This window comes from Amphiura filiformis, chromosome 20 (assembly GCF_039555335.1).
Source record: "Amphiura filiformis chromosome 20, Afil_fr2py, whole genome shotgun sequence".
NCBI classification, from domain to species: Eukaryota; Metazoa; Echinodermata; class Ophiuroidea; order Amphilepidida; family Amphiuridae; genus Amphiura; species Amphiura filiformis.
This window is the reverse complement of record NC_092647.1, coordinates 17,061,084-17,080,615: the sequence shown is the minus strand read 5'-3', so window position 1 is coordinate 17,080,615 and position 19,532 is coordinate 17,061,084. Positions and strand designations below refer to the sequence as shown.

Below are 19,532 nucleotides of genomic sequence, written 5' to 3'. Positions count from 1 at the left end.
CAATAAATCAAGCAAGTTTTTAAAGCATATGAATGAACTATTGCAAAACATCAAAGTGTTATTTTTCAATAATATATTGATTAAGATAATGAAAATCGAGTTTTTGACTGCTTCGACCAACAACACATCGTGTACCCTTAAGAGTGTACCTTGTGTATTCACTGAACATATCAGTTGAATAGATGAACAAATAATACTTGAAGAAAATCACGGTGTACCATGTGAGTAGCCGTGTGAGCCCAACAATAGAACCTTTCTTTATTTAGGATATAAGGGTCAACCAGGGATCATCATGGGGATTCAACTTACATCAAAGTAGTTCTTAGTTTACTTAAGGGTATACGAGGTATTGTTGGTCGAAGCAGCCAAAAAAACATCGATTTTCATTATCTGAATCAATATATTATTGACAAATAACACATTGTGTATTGCAAAATTTATTCTACAAATCATATACTTTGAAAACGTGTTTTATTTATTGTTGTTAATGAGTTATGTACGTTTTACAAAAGTGTTGTTATTTAATTCAGCCCTCTTTACAACATAACTCAAGAACCACAATACCTACAAAAGTATATATGTGATATTTGAATTCTTCTACACGCTCGCTATGAATTGAGTAATGCAATTGTCGCTAAAGCTCACTACCATTCATTCGCAACATGCTGTGAACTACTTTTTTTGGCTGCTTCGACCAACAATACATCGTATACCCTTAAAGTAACACTGATATGGTTTCATTGAAATGTCCCTTTAATTGTCGACAATTTACTGTTCATTTATTAAAATGACGTTATATTAGGTACCGGCCATGCGCGGATTTAGAGGGGGGCACAGCCGGCCCGTGCCCCCCCTTTTGGCGGATCCCAAAAAATAAAATAAAAAAAGAAGAAAAGAAAGAGAAGAGAAGGAGGAAAAGAAAAGAGGAAATGAAAAGAAAGGGCAAAAAGAGAAGAAAAGAAAGAAAAAGAAAACGGCACAACGTAAAAAGAAAGCCTAATAAATCTGTAGTGAGTATCATACACCGGGGTGGCACTCTCCAGGCGCGGATTCAGGGGGCGGCGCCCCTTCCTCCCCCCTCTCCCAAAAAAAAGAGGAAAAGAGAGAAGAGAAGAGAAAGAGGAAAAAAGGAGAAAAAGAGAAGAGAAAAGGAGAAGGGGAAAAGTTAAATTGCACGTATAATTAGTAGGCCCATGCCAAATAAACCGCACAGTAGCTCACAGTCTGGTATATCAAAAGTAGGCCCTATATAGGCCTAATATAGGCCGGATTCTTTTAGGCAGTACTTGTTGATTTCTGATGGCCCGTCGATGATGCAGGGCCCGTCACATTTTGTCACCAAAGTCAGTATTAATACGGACTCCATGCTGACTTCGATCCATGCCGAATCTCCAAGTCTTATAGGCCTAGTGTCAGTGTAACATTTTACAAATTGAGTTCGGGCCCTGTTTTGTTTTAAAAGCAATGATATACTCTCGTATAGTGTAAAACAGATGCACCAAATGGCTTCAATTGGACCTTCATTTCATAAAACTTCCAAATTTCGGAGGGGGAACATCAGACACCCCCTGCCTGTATAAACAACTGCCCGTTTTCGCTTCTGTATTTCACACCCAGCACTCTGAATTTATACAATAACAGTGAAAAAAGGTGGCTTCAATTGGCCTGTCATTTCGCAAATGTTATATTTTCGGCTTTTTCAAACTCAAATTTTACACCATAATAGTGCCAAAATGGTCCACCAAATGGCTTCAATTAGGTTTTTATTTTGCAAATGTTTCTCATTTCTGAGGGGCATCTCCCTCAGACACCCCCCCCCATGTCGCGAAACGTTATGGGTACATATAAAGCAAATTTTACAAAAGAGGTCAAAACTTGTCCACGAATGGCTTCAACTGGTCCGTCTTTTTGCAAATTTTCGGCTTTTTCAAACTAAAATTTTACACCATAATGTTGACAAAATGGTCCACCAAATGGCTTCACTTGGGTCTTCATTTTCCAAAAGTTCTCACTTCTGAGGGGGGCACATCCCCTCAGACACTTCTGCGTCGCGCAAGCGCCTCCGGGATGATTGCTTCGCGGCCATTTATTCCATTTTTTTATTTTCAGGAGTGTGCCCCCCCTTTCTCGAAATCCTGTATCCGCCCCACCAACTTCCAAACATACTCCAGATCCAGAAAAGGTTGAACGATAGGTGGAAGCTCTATAGTCCGACGGTTCTTTATTACGACGGTTCTTTAGTCCGAAGGTTCTTTAATCCGACGGTTCTTTATTACGAAGGTTCTTTATTCCGACGGTTCTTTATTTCGAAGGTTCTATAGTCCGAATTTAAAAAAAGGTTCCCTAATCCGAATATTAAAAGAGGTCCTTTAATCCGAATTTTAAAAAACGGTTCTCTAGTCCGAATATGAAATTAGGCTCTATAGTCCGAATTTAAAAAAAGTTTCTCTAGTCCGAATATAGAAATAGGTCCTCTAATCCGAATTTGAAAAAAGGTTCTCTAGTCCGAAATTGTAAAACGGTTCTATAGTCCGAAACGGATACCGTGTTCTTTAGTCCGAATTGGTAAACGGGTTCTATAATCCGAATTTTATTTTTATCATTTGTTTCAGTGTCAAATCATCAATTGTTAAATACAAATCCGCTGCTGTTCAACATGGTTGGTTTCTCTGGATATTTTCCGTAGCGTATATTGACGTTCACCTTTATCCTGGTGATATTTTCTTCATTTTTATCCCTTTTCATTCCATTATAATATTATATACTAGTAATACTCTACGATGTATCCGGGCATTGTCGAGTTCAAATTTTCATAGCGCCATCCAGCCATGTAAATGCTGCGGCTTTTTCATTTAAACAAATTTTAGTCATTTAAACAAATTAGTTTACAGAATAGTTTTATCTTGCGATTTGGGGGAGGGGAGGTGCCCGGGGTGTGAAATGTTTCAATGTACGGGTAGTCTTGTGATTAAATCATCATCATTTTCGAACCGTTCTCTACCCTGAAAACATGTTTCTGGCCATTTTTCAATACGAGGGCCTACTTTATTCAAAAATTGTGTTATGCAGCATTTTGGGCGATCCAAGTTCATGTGTAGGTCTCAAATATTTATTTAAGCTATAACATGCCTCTCTTTTTTTCACAGAAAGGCCAAAATATCTCTAAAAATATTTTTGTTTTTACTGGAATCCATCTACATTACATCGTGATTTGGTGGTGTACGCCCTTTTAGCAGTAGAGTCATCTCGTTTACCATAAACTCTGCTTTAGTCTTATTTAGCAAAAGGTTATGTTTTTAACTTAATGTTTTAAAAAGTCGGACTATAGAACCTTTTTACTGATTCGGACTAAAGAACACGGTATCCGTTTCGGACTATAGAACCGTTTTGCAATTTCGGACTAGAGAACCCTTTTTTTTAATTTGGTTTATAGAGCCTATTTCTATATTCGGACTATTGAACCCTTTTTAAAATTCGGACTATAGAGCCTATTTCTATATTCGGACTATAGAACCTTTTTTTAAATTCGGACTAAAGAGACTATTTTCATATTCGGACTAGAGAACCGTTTTTAAAATTCGGACTATAGAACGTTCGAAATAAAGAACCGTCGGAATAAAGAACCTCTTTTCAATTTTTTTCGGACTAGAGAACCTCTTTTAAAATTCGGACTAGCGAATGCTATGAACACGTGTTCGGACTAGCGAACCTTCGGACTAAAGGACTTTCGGATTATAGAACCTTCGGATTATAGAGCAGTCCCCGAACCATACTCGGGATATCGTAAAAGATCTGAAGGCTGCTTAACAGAATAGTCGACTGCAGATCCGTCGGATACCGCCTTTTCAATGGGAAATGAACTTTGCTGCTTGGATGATGTTACGATAAGGTTAGGATTTATTCCGTATTGAAAAGCGTGTTCCGACGGATCTGCACTCGACCGGCCTTTTAAAGTCTATTTGAAGAATCGAATCAGATGAGGGAAAGTGGTCAAATTCTTATTTTAAAGGAACGCTACCAGATACAGGGGTACTAGTTTTTCTTAAGTTATAAGCAAAAAGGTCATATTTTTCTAAATGTTATGCTGTGTTTTTCTTTCAAATGGTCTCAAACTGTTCATATTGCGAAAAACAATTCAAATAAAGAACAGTTTGCACCATCTAGGATGTTTTGTTATATAGACCACTTGACATCATTGTTTATCAACAAAGGCGAGTGACTGGTCTATCAATATGGCTTTCTTGCACTATATGAAGTGCAATTTAAAATACACGTGCCCTGAGCAAACTACGATTGCCATAATTCGCGCGCATGCCGAGTATTAGACGTATAATATTGCATGTAACATATCTACGTTATTTAATATAGTCCCATTCTATTTCCAGTAATGTTTAAGTTCTAACGAATGTTTGATGACGTAAAATCGATAATACGTTACGTACAGGGTGAGTCAAAAAAGGTGCAATAGAGAAAAGAATCCATTTTTATTTAAGAACCGAGTTGAATCTTTTAGGTTTTAAAACATTTTATATATGATATATCCATTAGTGACCTTGTGTGAAAAAACCAAGGTATTAGCATTTACCATTTTGTTTTTATAACACATTTTATAGTGATACCCAATTTCAATGTTTGTCCAAGAGAGATCTAAAATTTGAATGTCAGCCCACTCTGTGTAAGGTAGATATGGAACATGCATATTGGCATTGAATAAAATGAAACACCCAAAGTGTTATTGCCCTTGGTCTACTTTAAGGAGAAGAAACATTATTTGTTATTTTCAATTTACCTTTACTTTAAAGATGTTTATTCTCTATCAAAGACATACACATTTTTAGGCGGGTTTTTCAAATGTCAAAATGAAATGCGCGCACATTGAAGTGGAGTGAATTACAAAATATCCAGTAAGTTGGACATATTGGGATTATAAAAACACTTGAGTTGGAGTCGAGTGAGGTTTGAATGACTTAAAGTAATGTTAGAAAGTTTGTTTGAACAGAAAAAAGAAATTAAAATAAGGCAAAAATCAACCTTATTTAAGTTAAAGTCAGTTTCAGAGCTGGTGTCTTTACCTTGCACTGTGTGCTCTCATTCAAAATACATGGTATCTCGTGGACAAATAACGAAATTGGGTATCGCAGCAAAAGAACGGTAGTCGTGATTCACCTCATATTTTCAAAGAAGGTGGCTATTGAGTGTGGCATTTATATACTTTTTCAATAATGGGAAAGTTCGACTTGACTCTTGCATAAATATTGATTCTTTGTTCTATTGCACTTTTTTTGACTCACCCTGTATAATATCTGGTAGAAATATATTATCGATTTTACGTCATCAAACATTCGTTAGAACTTAAACATTACTGGAAATAGAATGTGACTAGATTAAATAACGTAGATATGTTACATACGATATTGTACGTCTAATAAAAAGTCTTAACTGCAGTATGATTGATATCATTCTTTTTGGGATTGCGACACGAGGTCGTTTTGAGAGCACATTTCCAACCTACGACTTGATTATTCCACCAATCATTTTCGCTGAAAATTTAATACAAGCTCACGTTAGTTAATTTCTATCCTTACCCTTCAATATTCCACGAGACCATACTAGGCACCGCCAGGGTTCGAACCCGCAACCTCTCGTACCATAGTCGAATGCCTTAACGATTGAGCTAACTTGACTGCTAACAAAGAGTACAGTAATAAAATAAATTTCGGATTTAAAAAAAGTTTAGATTTTTTGAAGCATCTATTAGCCTATATCTCATATAAAGAAACCTTTTTGAAACCTTTTTATTAAGGCAATAGAACCGAACTAGTCGAGGCTTGGTCGATTCTTAATATTTATAAAATCATTTCATTGACTATTATTAATTGTGATGTGCATGTAATGACATAGACAAATGCAAATTTACTAGTAATTCTGATTAATTCGTTGATAGTTCATTAATTGCAAGCATCGAAGCAACATCGGCGGTCGATCCAAAGCATGAGTCATCCTAAGGGGGAGGGGTGAGTGGGTCACCGACCATGATGGGGGAGGGGCACCGGGACTGATAGGGGCGGGGCAAGCCGTTTTTCAGTAATGTTCCTATTGGATTTTTTTTTCAATTTTAAAATTGATTGGGGACATGTGCCCCTATGATGCTACGTCACTGGTTAGTATGAACGAGAGGACTGTCGCAGCACACTTTTAGTACAACCAGTCAAAGTCCCCGTGTATTGTACAGGGTGTATCAAAATGAATGGTACCGAAGACTTCTCATTTTTTGCCGAATTTTTGTACTATTTTTTGTGCCAGTTTGGGGTTAATTGTTTAAATATTTGTAATTATAGTAGTTTTATCTTCTCTAAGAATTTTAGATCAGAAAGATAGCACATTAAATTCAGAAGTTACATGATTCTAAATGAAAGTAGGTGTTTTTACACTTTTCATCGTAACGCTGGATCAGTAGCGCACAATTTTCAAAGCTCTATTTTACTGCAAATACCTTGTGAGGATGAAATCATGGAAATATTTAATATTTTCCTTGCCTATTTCTTCATTCATAATTATATAGAAATGTTATAATCAATATTTATTGCTTGAGAGTAATATTATTGACTTGCATAATTTAGGTGGGGTGAAAGAAGTTTGTGTATCAACCATCCAGGGCGGTAATTTAAATTGTATTATTGAGATTACTCAGTAGATGGTGTGGCAGAATGGCTATAGACTGTAGACAGTGTAGGTTAGTTTCGATCTGTTTAAATTATTGGAATGGCTCCACAGTATTCCACACTTCAGTGTGCATTTATAGTTAAGAATCACTGGTCGACACAAAGCTATGGAGAAGTGCAGAGAAGATTTAGGAGACGAGCTTCGAGGCCTCAGTATCCATAGGCTGTTCCCTTGTGGCGTGTGCCCTTGTTCCGTGTTTACTTTTTCCCATGTGACCTGCCACACAGACAACGAACCGTAGCGGCCACTAAGCAAAACAAAGGTTCGTTGTCTGTGTGGCAGGTCACATGGGAAAATGTAAACACGGAACAAGGGCACACACCACAAGGGAACAGCCTATGGATACGAGGCCTAAGAGCAAGGCATATCCCATGCGAACATGCTATAACTTGCAATGCTTCAAAATTTGATATGGGCAGTTACAGAATGGACCCATCCCAGGTGTTAAGTTCTTTCAAGATAGGGCTTCACCTCACAATGCCAGAGTCATAAGGCAGGTACTTCAGGAACTATCTTTCTAAAAGCATGTGTAAAGCAATTTTATGTTATGTATATCATTTTTGTATACTGAGGTGAGATATTGAAGAGTATGTATGCAATAAAGGGTTCAAGCAGTGAACCTATTCATCCTGTGTTGTGTAAGTTAAGTTAAACCATGATTACGTCGATCTTCGTTTAAAGGAGGATTTCGTGATCCTAGCATCCTCTTTTTATGACATTTTTCAGTAGATATCCACGAAAAAGCTTATTTCCAAAATTTCAGTTGATTCCGATTTTGCGTTTGCGAGTTATGCATGATTATGTGTATTACACTGCTCCATAGACAATGTGTTGTAATTTCGTTCTGGTGCACCAGAACGAAATTCAAATTTGGCGATATTTTTGCTAAACGAATTAATCTGCAAGAAATATTTGGTACATAAACATTATGTAGCCAGAGGTATCCAGTGGTGTAAAAATCTCAACTTTTTTTGGGAAAAGTGGGGGGATGAGGCTGTGGATCACGAAATGCCCCTTTAAATGACAATAGCTCCCAGATGCACCAACCTATCAACTTCAGATTAATAGATCAATAAGTTCACATATGCCCCTTTCTATTTATAGTACAAAAACTATATTAATTGGCAATTTCATATTTTGAAAATGTCACATAGCCCGGTACCAATCATTTTGATACACCCTGTATGGTGAGAGTTCTCGCATATTCATGAGGACCAATTTGTTCGGTCGTGCCGTGTCTAACAATCACGCCAGCGATGCGTGCTTTCGCGTAGCGCGTATACGCGATAGAGCGTTGCGTACTTTTGCGATTACGCGATAGACAGTGAAAATACGCGGTAATTGCGTAGCAATCTTGCCTGTCGCATTTCATGGAACAATCGGCCCTCATTATCAGGTGATGCTGAGACTTTGACTGATTGCACGCGGTCTGTTTCTTTCTCGACTGTGCTTATAACAAAAACAATAGTGGTTTATTTAGTACAGACACTAAAACTAAATCACAAAAGAAAGAAAGAAGTCGATAGTTGTGATACCTCATTCCGCACAATGCGAATATTATTCCCCCAAGTTATACCCATATGAATGACAAAAGGTAGAGTTTTCAAAGTGACAAATTATTTCCTCCTTCAGGATACCATGACACAATGTGCTCTTCGCTAGAACGTTCCCCACCCATCCCTTAAGGTGGTACTACACCCCCTGATCAATTGTGTGACTAATTTTGCATTTTTTCTCCAAAAATAACTACACACTGGCACAGAAGTTATGTATATTATTGGGGCAAGGAATCCAATTACTTCACTGCAATTTCAGTGATTCAAGACAAGTGGTTCATTATATATCTTAAAGCCATATTATAACATTTCTTTAAAAATAGATTAGTATTCATTTTCAATAAAATATTAGCATTTACTGTCAGATATGTCCCCTTTTAATTTTGAGCCGAACAAGTGAGGTAAAGCAAAGAAAATCGGAATTTACAACTAGCGCCAATGCATGTTACTCCGGCGGTTGTAATATGGTACGACCCTCTGGCGTGTGTGTGTGTGTCCCGCAGCGGCACGCCATGTACGTAGGGGTGTGTTGACATCGCATACGCGTTCGACTAATATTTCTATCGTAATAATATAACGCCGGTTCCGGTTTATTCAAAATCTCGGATTTTGACTAAACTACAGCACCTAAAGTCTTGATTTTTGCAGAGAATCTTTGTTTACTAAAGTACATTACAATCGTGTAAAAACCTGAATTTAAAATTTTTTTGAGGGCGTTCTTCTCAGCAAATGTTATAATATGGCTTTAAGAAATGAGGTACATTCTAGCGGTACCTCTTTTCTTATCATAAATACCGTGCCGCTTGTTTTGAGTCACTGAAATTCCAGCGTAGTAACTGGATTCCTTGCCCTTATATACATAACTTTTTTTTACCAGTGTGTTATTAATTTTTGAGAAAAATGCAAAAATTGTCACAAAGTTAGTTATCAAGGGGTGTAGTACCACCTTAAACTCATTCAGTCTCCTACCATATTTAAGAAAAACATCAAACATACACCTCATCAATAAATATGACTACGATGAAATTTAAACCCATATTGTAAGGTTTTTTTTGTAACGTTAAGATTTTTAAACAGCGGTCAATAATTAGTTATTACCATCTAAATCTTACTATAATTCACCAGAATATGTTTGTTTGTCTGTCTGTTTGTCTGTCCGCCTCTTTTCTCGTAGACTAGGGTTCGCACGTTCCTCAAACTTGGTGGGTGGGTGCAGCTTGATATGAGGAAGAACCAGTTTATATTTTTTAAGGTCAAAGGTCAACGACCGGGTCAAGTCCAATTGAAGTCTAATTTCAAATTGCTCCTATGGAGCTCAAACTTGATGGGTGTGTTGACCTTGGACTAACAAATAAGAGTTTCCACGGTGACCTTTTCGTCAGACCTACGGTTAAGAGGTCATAGGTCAAAAAAGGTAGACATTTCAAATTGCCCGTATGGAGCTCAAACTTGGTGGGTGGGTGGATCTTGGACTAACAAACAAAAGTTTCCACTGTGACCTTTTTGTCAGACATACGGTTAAGAGGTCATAGGTCAAAAAAGTTAGAATAGAAATTTCAAATTGCCTCTATGGAGCTCAAACTTGGTGGGTGTGTTGACCTTGGACTAACAAATAAAAGTTTCCACAGTAACCTTTTCGCCAGACCTGCGGTTAAGAAGTCATACCAGACCTTTATTTGCCAAATACAACATTTTAAATATAGAAGATATGTATTCTCTTGAACTTGGTGTATTTATGTACAAGAATTCCATACATGAGTTACCCAATTCATTTAATGAGTATTTTACAAAACGTTCTGACATCCATGACTACCAGACAAGACGAAATAATGATCTCCAGTTAACAAAAATAAAAGAGTTTTTTCCGACCATTCCATTCGAACGAGCGGCCCCATACTTTGGAACTCTCTACATAAAAAAATCAAAGACTCAAAGTCCATAAAACATTTCCGCAAACACCTTAAACAAAACCTTATCTCTAAGTACAATTAGGCCATTCTCGAGCACTGTAATTTGTCATGTCTGTTAGTCATTTTTATTTATTTTTGTTGATTTCATAATCTTTGTTTTGTTTTTTCGTCAGGGAAAGGCAATTCTCAGGCCTTATTGGCCTTCCTGCCTTTTCCGCCATATTGTGTTTCTTTATTTTTGATGTAGTTGTATATTTTTATATATGGAAATAAATGAATGAATAGGTCAAAAAATGTAGAAATTTCAAATTGCCTCTTATGGAGCTCAAACTTGGTGAGTGAGTGGACCTTGGACTAACAAACAAAAGTTTCCACGGTGACCTTTTTGTCAGACCTACGGTTAAGAGGTCATAGGTCAAAACAACGGAGTTCAAACTTTGTGGGTGGGTGTAACTTTGGCCAAGGAAGCTCAGGTTTGCGTCTGTTAGGTCATCCGTGGTCAGGTCAAATTTCAAATTGAGGGCGAAAGTGAGGTCAAATTGCAAAAAGCTGCAATTTAGCTTAGCTGTGATGAGGAAAGTTATCCCAGCCAAAGGATGCACCCTCATTTTGAGATCTGCAAATGCCAATAGCCGAAAACCGCGAAATACGGGTAACCGCCTAGTATATATAATTCGTTACCTTGAAAAGTAAGTAATGGTCGGGTTGACCTTTATTGCCGTTTTTTTTTTTTTGCCGAAGCATTCCAAACTGTTGAAACTATTCCTTATTTTACTTTGAGATCTTTTTTTTAATCGGTGCAGGTATTTCATTGTTGAACCCTGTATAACTAAAAAAACCAAAAAAAAACTGATCACCCGCAGCTTCAACCTATTTGGTTATAACACAAGAACGGTATGTCACAAATCAAACAATTCTTCGCCTTACCCATTTTTACATTCTTACTGCCTCGGACAAATTATTTGGATGTAAAGAATACGAAATTACTATTTATTTCTTTAAATATTTACATAATCAGAATTAAGATAATTTCTCATTCAATATATTACTTTGTTGAAAAAAAAAATGATGTCACACTTTCTGTTCTGTAACGTCATCAGCTTCATCACCATGATTATCTTCCTTTGGTGTCGGTTTGTAGCCATTGCCATGATGATAGTTTGAGGTCTTCTGAAAACATGGCAATTTGCTTTCCCCTCCTATTTATGGAGAGAAAAAGAAGGAGGGATATATTACAACTCATTAAAAGTAACAGGGAAGGCTTGTTCTAAACCAGGCAGTCTAGTTAGCTCAAGCAGTACAGGTCGACAACTGCAATACAGGCCTGTTTTCCTGAAGAAATTGTGTGAAAGGTGAAAACAGCACTATTTTGGAGATAGTCAACTGTCATGACTGTGCGAGGATTTTATGCAAAGGATATCCTTTTCTTCAGTGGACTTCGCTGAACAGTGATCTTCTCAGGACAAGTGAATCAGTATATACAGCAGAACTTTCATCAGGATATGCATCAGAACTTTCAAATCAACAAGAAGGCTGCTGGCTAAGTAACTTTATTTAACACAGTGTAATTGATTGATATTTATCTTTTGATTAAAAAAAAACTCGGATATTGTTAACTTAATCAAACAGTGTATTATTGTTGTGCATTCGTGTGAATTTGAGTAAAAGGTGATTTTGGTCTTGAGTCATTACGGCTCGTAACATTGAAGGCCTATTAAAGATTATGTACTTACTGCCATATTCTTCTCCATCTTCAAGTGATTGTGGTAGATCTACTCCAAGAGTTTCTGGTAGAAGTAACACAAGTAGTCCAGCAAGAATAGAGTTGACGCCAAAGATAATGACTGGTAGAGGAGCCCAGTAGTTACCAAGGAGAAGGATTAATGGGGAGAGAATACCGCTGACACGAGCTGACATGGAGGCAAGTCCCATTCCAATACCCCTGTAACGATGGTGGTAATTATGACATCAGTATAATAAGGGACACTGATAATGTATTATCACGTAGGTAGGTGTGTGTGGCGGGGGCCTTCAGTGTAGGGGTGGAATGTTGGGTGGGATGGGATCAGCCTTGGAATTAAGAACTTTTTTGAGGTGCACACTTGCACCTCACTTTTCAAGTTGGGTGCAATTTCTTCTCATCATGAGGTACATTTTCAGTGTAGGCATGAGGTTGCTTACAAATATCGCAGGCCTTGATCCCCGAAATTCCTTTTCAATATATACGGGGGCTATTTAAACTAATTAATTTAACCTACTGATATTTTGTGGCATTGTTGTAGCTGAAGAGTAGCTGTATCGCAATTTTGCACCTTATTTTAAAGCATATTTTGAGGTGCAAGGCGATGCGATAGGGCTTAATTCCAGGTCTGGATGGGACGAGTTGTAAGGGGTGAGGTTTGGGGCATTATTTTGACGAGATCTTTAGTTTGAATTAATGCTGCGCGTGCTAGCCATAGGCTTCAACATAAAGAGTCTTGAGACATTTTCTCAAAAATAGGCTAGTTGTACTCATTTTAATGCATTTTTCAACCTCATTCTAAGTATGGTAATGAATTTACAATTCTGAAATTTATTATGAACATTTGAAACTTGGCGTCTGCAGTCGAAACCCTCGTGAAGAGAATTAATCTGTTTATACCATAAACCATGGCCTACACGGTGTAAGGATTTGTGATCTCATCAGCAAGCACAGAAATATTTCAATACACCTACTGTGCCCACATAAATCATCTCATTTTGTAAAAATTGAGAGCGTCTGAGAGAAACATAGCCAAAATACGCCAAATATGTACATGTAATTTTGGGACATTTCCAACATTTGAATCTGCTTTTGGTGGAATTTTACGGTAATATTTGCCTCTAAGAAAAAACAAAAACCAAAACAAAACAAAAGACGCTCGACCGACACACCCTACTTGAAAGGTCCAACCCCCATAGAACAGGAGGTTTTTTCGTCGCCTTACCGTAAGTTTACTTGGGTATGTGGCATGTGGAAAAGTTACAATAAAATGGGGAAAATCATTTAAAAATAATCTTCATACAAATTTGTATCACCATATGAAATCACTCGAACATACAAAATCCTATTCAGTGAGTTGTAATGTCCAGTGCCAAATCGGATGATGGAACAAACAAAAAGTTTTAACTTTTTGTTTGTTCCATCATCCGATTAAAGCTTTCTGTGGAAAGCTGGTTATCATTAAATTCATCGTTTTCATAAAAATCATGCATACTGTATGCTCCAGTAAACCCACAACGTTTTCGTAATAGGTGAAATAAAGACTGCACACAATAACCCGAATTTAAAAGTTGCAGCTATTTTGTATTGATTTGAAGTCAGCGCAAAGATAAATGGAGGAGAGGTGAATTATAAATAAAATACTGGAATAACTTACGAATTTTGCGAATTTTCATCCAATCTCATTGGACTTCATCTGGCAACTGCAAAGATGCTCCGGTATTGATCGTAGTCGGAGACTGGTCACGTGTCAATCGGCAAGGAATATTGACAATCGATGAATCCCAGGCGTGCGACAGTTGGAATCTCAGGCCCCTCGTTTGTTGAGGGATGGCTTCTCCACTCGTTCCCAAATCGCTTCACGAACTCCCCGCTCAAACCACCTCTCCTCACGATCTAGAATGATAACATCCTCCGTATCGATTTGATGTCCGGAAGTTTTGGCATGAGCGTATATAGCAGAATCCGGTTGCCAGTCAGTAGAACTAGGCCGTCTATGTTGACCAAGACGAGCTTTAAGGGATTGCTTTGTTTCTCCTACATACGCTTCTGTGCAGTCCGAATCCCCACACTTATAACCGTAGACAAGGTTAGACTGTTTGTCTCTGCGGGGTTAGACTGTTTGTCTCTGCGGGGAGAAGCCATCCCTCAACAAACGAGGGGGCCTGAGATTCCAACTGTCGCACGCCTGGGATTCATCGATTGTCAATATTCCTTGCCGATTGACACGTGACCAGTCTCCGACTACGATCAATACCGGAGCATCTTTGCAGTTGCCAGATGAAGTCCAATGAGATTGGATGAAAATTCGCAAAATTCGTAAGTTATTCCAGTATTTTATTTATAATTCACCTCTGTTTCTACGACTGGATGAATCATAATATACATCAACAGATAAATGGAGGGTTTTACGCGCCACAATGCTTGTGTATAACCATTGATCGCTGTAAACTGCAACTTTTAAATTCGGGTATTTTTCTTTCAAAGCACTACTCTGCTGTTAATATTGAACGATATTTGACAAATGGGGTATCAAAATGCGCGTAAATAAATCATCCTTCTTTCTATGTAGAAATATTGTGGAAACAACTATTAGTTCTGAAGCTATAGGCGTATTTATAACAGCTGCGTTACATAGGGCTAGCAGTATGTCTCGTTTTTGGCAGGTTTACATGGTCCAGTAACCATAGATGAATGACATGTGCTAACAAAGGAAACAGTCACTGCGATCAAAATATAATCTGTGTGTGTGGGTATCCTTATAATAGAGGCGTGTCCAAAAATAAGTTCACGCCTCTTCAAATATGAAGACATACTGCAAACCTTGTGTAGAAAAATGCATGCACATTCAATTTAGACTCTTCCCCCTCCCCACCCCCCGTCTTTCAATGTTTGGAGAGTGAAATGTAGAAATGACGACGATTTTGTCCAAATCAACATAGGGGGCGGGGAACACTAGAGGAAACTTTTGATGAGAAAACGGCCAAAATGGTGACAATTTAAATTTTCTCATTCTTTTGGATGAGAAAATAATGTTTATTTTGAGCTCAGTGGGGATTAGATAATGATTGACACAAACACCAGGAAGTTTCTCATCCAAAAGAATGAGAAAATTTAAATTCTCACCATTTTGGCCGTTTCTCATCAAAATGTCCGTTTTCTCATCCAAAACTTCCTCTAGTGGAAGGATGTTGGCCAATTAATGCGTTGGAAGATAGTACACGAAAAAATTTAAAAATATTTTAATGATGACGAAATAGCGTGAAGTTTAAGTATTAGCCCTAAATTAATAGGTAGGATCAGAAGAGATAAAAAAAATATAACAAAGTCATCAGTGGGATTCGAACCCGTGATTCCACTAAGCTATAGATTACAAGTCGGCGACTTAACCACTGAGCCACAAAGAAGTCGATCATTGCGTGTCCATTTCTAATGTATTAATGTTAATTTAAAATTGTTAAATGCATATGTCCCGTGACGTGGTGTGTGTGTGGGGGGGGGGGGGGTTGCTGGTCATTATTTTGCTAAAATGCCCCCCCAAGATTATCATTGTCATTCAGAAATACTGGTACCTGTCTACACGCGAGTCATTTCAATAATGTTATATACAGTTCTGGTAGATGTATTTGATAGGGTCTATAATAGAGGTTGTGCATTAGTCTGCGGAACTCAATGATAGTCAGTCACTTATCTTTTGGTATATCATTTGACTTCAAACGATATCCAGAAGCGGGGTTATGGTTTGTTAAACTTTGCTCCTTCAACAAAATTATAGCTTTTACGTTTTTACATGTGTCTCTTTTTCCACATTGCTGGCAATAAATATCAAACAGTCATAATTGGCGGTCATTTCAAATCATCCCCAAGTCAACGAGGTTTAAGAAAGTTCTCTCATTGTTAATTGTTGGTTATGCATACCTAGACAAAATACAATGCCCACCACTTGAACAGGATTGAGCAAAAGCAAACAAAGACCAGAGCTATTAAAAGTTCTACAGCCATCTAAGGTAGAGGCTTATTATCCACTTCAACAATAGGATTATTGATTAGTTTTTGACTATCAAAATGAGACAGATGTCAGGCCAGCTTAAGTTACCGATGAATACGACCTTCGTACACATTTTACACCGTAACTCAGAATACAATTAGGGAATTTACAGCTCATTTGTGCTGCCGTGTCACATATGACTATCATTTGAGGACTGAGTTCTTACCATACATCTTCCGAGGTGCAGTTTCAGACAATAGCTTGGGATTATTGGGGCAGAGGTTATCTTTTGAATTCTTTCATGACCACTGAAGCATAGTCAAGCCTGTCAAGGACACTCGGCGTGAATTGAAAGACCATGTCACTCGCCACAAAAGAATGTCAAAGGTCATAAACATCAATTTGGTGTACTTCCGCGCCTCGGAAAATGATGTTTAAGGTTTAGGACTAGTTGTGCATATGACGTATCATCCCGTAAATATGGCGGACTACTCAAATGCATTCAACAAAAGCATGATTGCAATCTACTGCGAAAGTCCAAAAATAAGTTCACACCTCTTCAAATATAAAGACATACTACAAACCTTATGCTTTTTTTTGCAGACTTTAGGTCAGTACAAAGAAGCATAGTAGGCCTATTGGTGCGGTGGTTCTTGGGATAGTTCTTGATATTTTGATAAACGTTACAAAACTTGTGAAGCCTGTGGCTAGCTCGTAGCGCAAAGCAATAAACATACCGGACTACTGTTGGATAAATCTCCGCTGAAAAGATGTAGATAAGACCGAATGATGCAGAGATGCAGAATTTACCCACCATGGCAACGATGGTTCGGGGCACACCAAGAGCTGAAAATGAATTTGGAAAATTTTTGTAATGAAACAAATATTGTCCAGGCTAGGCACAATTAACAATTTATCTTCATGTTTTCCTCTTTTAGTAAAAGTGCTGTAATATTTTTGTTCTGGGGTTACGATTTCCTGTTTGAATTAATTAAACGTGTTGACTCTCATTCATCTGGGAATGCTAAAACCATGAAAACTTATCAAATAAATTTAATCTGGACATCAAGACATACCTTTTTGGAGCAACCAACATTACGACTATAACCTGCGGTTCTGACTCTTAGAGCAACCACAGCAACCAACATTGCAACAATAACATACGGTCTTGACTCCTGGAGCAACCAACATTACGACTATAACCTACGGTCTTGACACTTGAGCAACCAACATTGCGACTATAACATACGGTCTTGACACTTGGAGCAGCCAACATTGCGACTATAACCTACGGTCTTGACTTTTGGAGCAATCAACATTACGACTATAACATACGATCTTTACTCTTGGAGCAACCAACATTGATACTATAACCTACGGTCTTGACTCTTGGAGCAACCAACATTGATACTATAACATACGGTCTTGACTTTTGGAGCAACCAAGAGCAACTCTAGGTTCTGACTCTTAGAGCAACCAACATTGTGACTATAACCTACGGTCTTGACTTTTGGAGCATCAACATTGAGACTATAACATACGGTCTTGACTTTTGGAGCAATAAACATTGATACTATAACATACGGTCTTAACTCTTGGGAGCAGCCAGCATTGCGACTATAACCTATGGTCTTCAGATATACCTTGCTGGAGCAACCAACACTGTGAATATAACATACGGTCTTGACTCTTAACCAACATTGCAACTCTAACCTACGGTTTTGACTTCTTCATGCTTTCCTCTTTCAGAAATGATAATTTCTGTTTTCGAGTTAAAATTCATTACTCATTCATCTAATCTGGGAATGTTGATATGAAACTTATCAAATAAATGTTACCGATTATCATTATACAGGTATTTGGCGTCAATGTGATGTCATTCTAGCGTTGCCGATTCTCACATATAGGTATGTGACATCAAATTGATGTCATTCCAGCGTTGCCGATTATCATATACAGGTACGTAACGTCAATTTGGTGTCATTCCAGCGTTGCCGATTACCATATACAGGTACGTAACGTCAATTTGGTGTCATTCCAGCGTTGCCGATTATCATATACAGGTACGTAACGTCAATTTGGTGTCATTCTAGCGTTGTCGATTATCGCATACAGGTACGTGACATCAAATATTGATATCATTCCAGCGTTACCGATTATCACATATAGGGACGTAACGTCAAATTGATGTCATTCCAGCGTTACCGATTATGACACACAGGTACGTGACATCAAATTGATGTCATTCCAGTGTTGCCGATCATCACATACAGGTACGTGACATCAAATTGATGTCATTCCAGCGTTACCGATTATGACACACAGGTACGTGACATCAAATTGATGTCATTCCAGTGTTGCCGATCATCACATACAGGCACGTGAAGTCAAATTGATTTCATTCCAGCGTTGCCGATTATGACATACAGGTACGTGACGTCAAATTGATGTCATTCCAGCGTTGCCGATTATCATATACAGGTACGTGACATCAAATTGATGTCATTCCAGCGTTGCCGATTATGACATACATATACATGTACGTGACATCAAATTGATGTCATTCCAGCGTTGCCGATTATCACATACAGATACGTGACATCAAATTGATGTCATTCCCGCGTTGTCGATTATCATATACATCATGTACGTGACGTCAAATTGATGTCATTCCAGCGTTGCCGATTATCACATACAGATACGTGACATCAAATTGATGTCATTCCAGCGTTGCCGATTATCACATACATGTACGTGACATCAAATTGATGTCATTCCAGCGTTGCCGATTATCACATACATGTACGTGACATCAAATTGGCGTCATGCGTACAACTGCTGCATACAATATCCCCATTTCTAAATTTCGAGATAATTCGGAATACTTACGGACAACGATTGTAAGCAAACAAGTAACGCCACCAACGACCATGTATAAACAGAGCGGTACTTTTCTTCCAAATCTCTGCACGATAAACCAACAGCTCAAATAGGCGGGGAATTCAACTGCACCTGATACAAATGCTGCCAGGTAGACGTTCACGCCCAACACTGATGTACTTAGCGACAGCCCGTAGTATACGAGGTTAATCACGAACCTTTTTAAATTTAATATAAATATATCGACTAACCAGTGCCAGAAGTCGGGAAGTGCAAAAACTGCCATGTGTAGATGACTACAATATACTGTGTGTGGATGTTCACAGGGCAGCTATTGCACTTACCCACTTCTGGCACTGATCGGTAGATGTATTTATATATTTTTCATTACAAGTTGCAATACACCTAGTGACAAACTTTAATGAGCTATGACATCATTGCCCAATTTACATTTCGCCGTGATTCAATAGTGTATTTACCATGCAAATAACCACTTTCCGTGCTCCACAGTGTACCGGGAAATAACCCTTTGTTATGCTTATTTAACTTTCCCAATTTTACGTGGCTGAAGGCCACACTCGCCATACCTCAGTAAACATCAAAAGAGGAGCTAGCTGGTTTCCGTGTGTGGGAATTTCTAGCGTATATATTTCTGTGTTTAATATTTGTATATTTGGCAAGTGCCAAATATGGGCGTTATGACCAATATTTATGAATATTGCATGTACATATAG

General features: G+C 38.0%; 1 protein-coding gene across 1 annotated transcript in view; it reads right to left on the bottom strand.

Moving 5' to 3' along the window:
• Positions 1 to 11,226: 11,226 nt before the first annotated feature.
• LOC140142162 (organic cation transporter protein-like) overlaps positions 11,227 to 19,532 on the bottom strand; it is a 39,152-nt gene continuing 30,846 nt past the window's right edge. Inside the window, exons 7-10 of the mRNA XM_072164128.1 lie at positions 18,808 to 19,016; positions 16,656 to 16,764; positions 11,923 to 12,131; positions 11,227 to 11,388 (exon numbers count right to left, since the gene is read on the bottom strand). Coding sequence (XP_072020229.1) covers positions 11,261 to 11,388; positions 11,923 to 12,131; positions 16,656 to 16,764; positions 18,808 to 19,016 — 655 coding nt within the window. The 3' untranslated portion in view covers positions 11,227 to 11,260. The remainder of the gene's footprint in view (positions 11,389 to 11,922; positions 12,132 to 16,655; positions 16,765 to 18,807; positions 19,017 to 19,532) is intronic.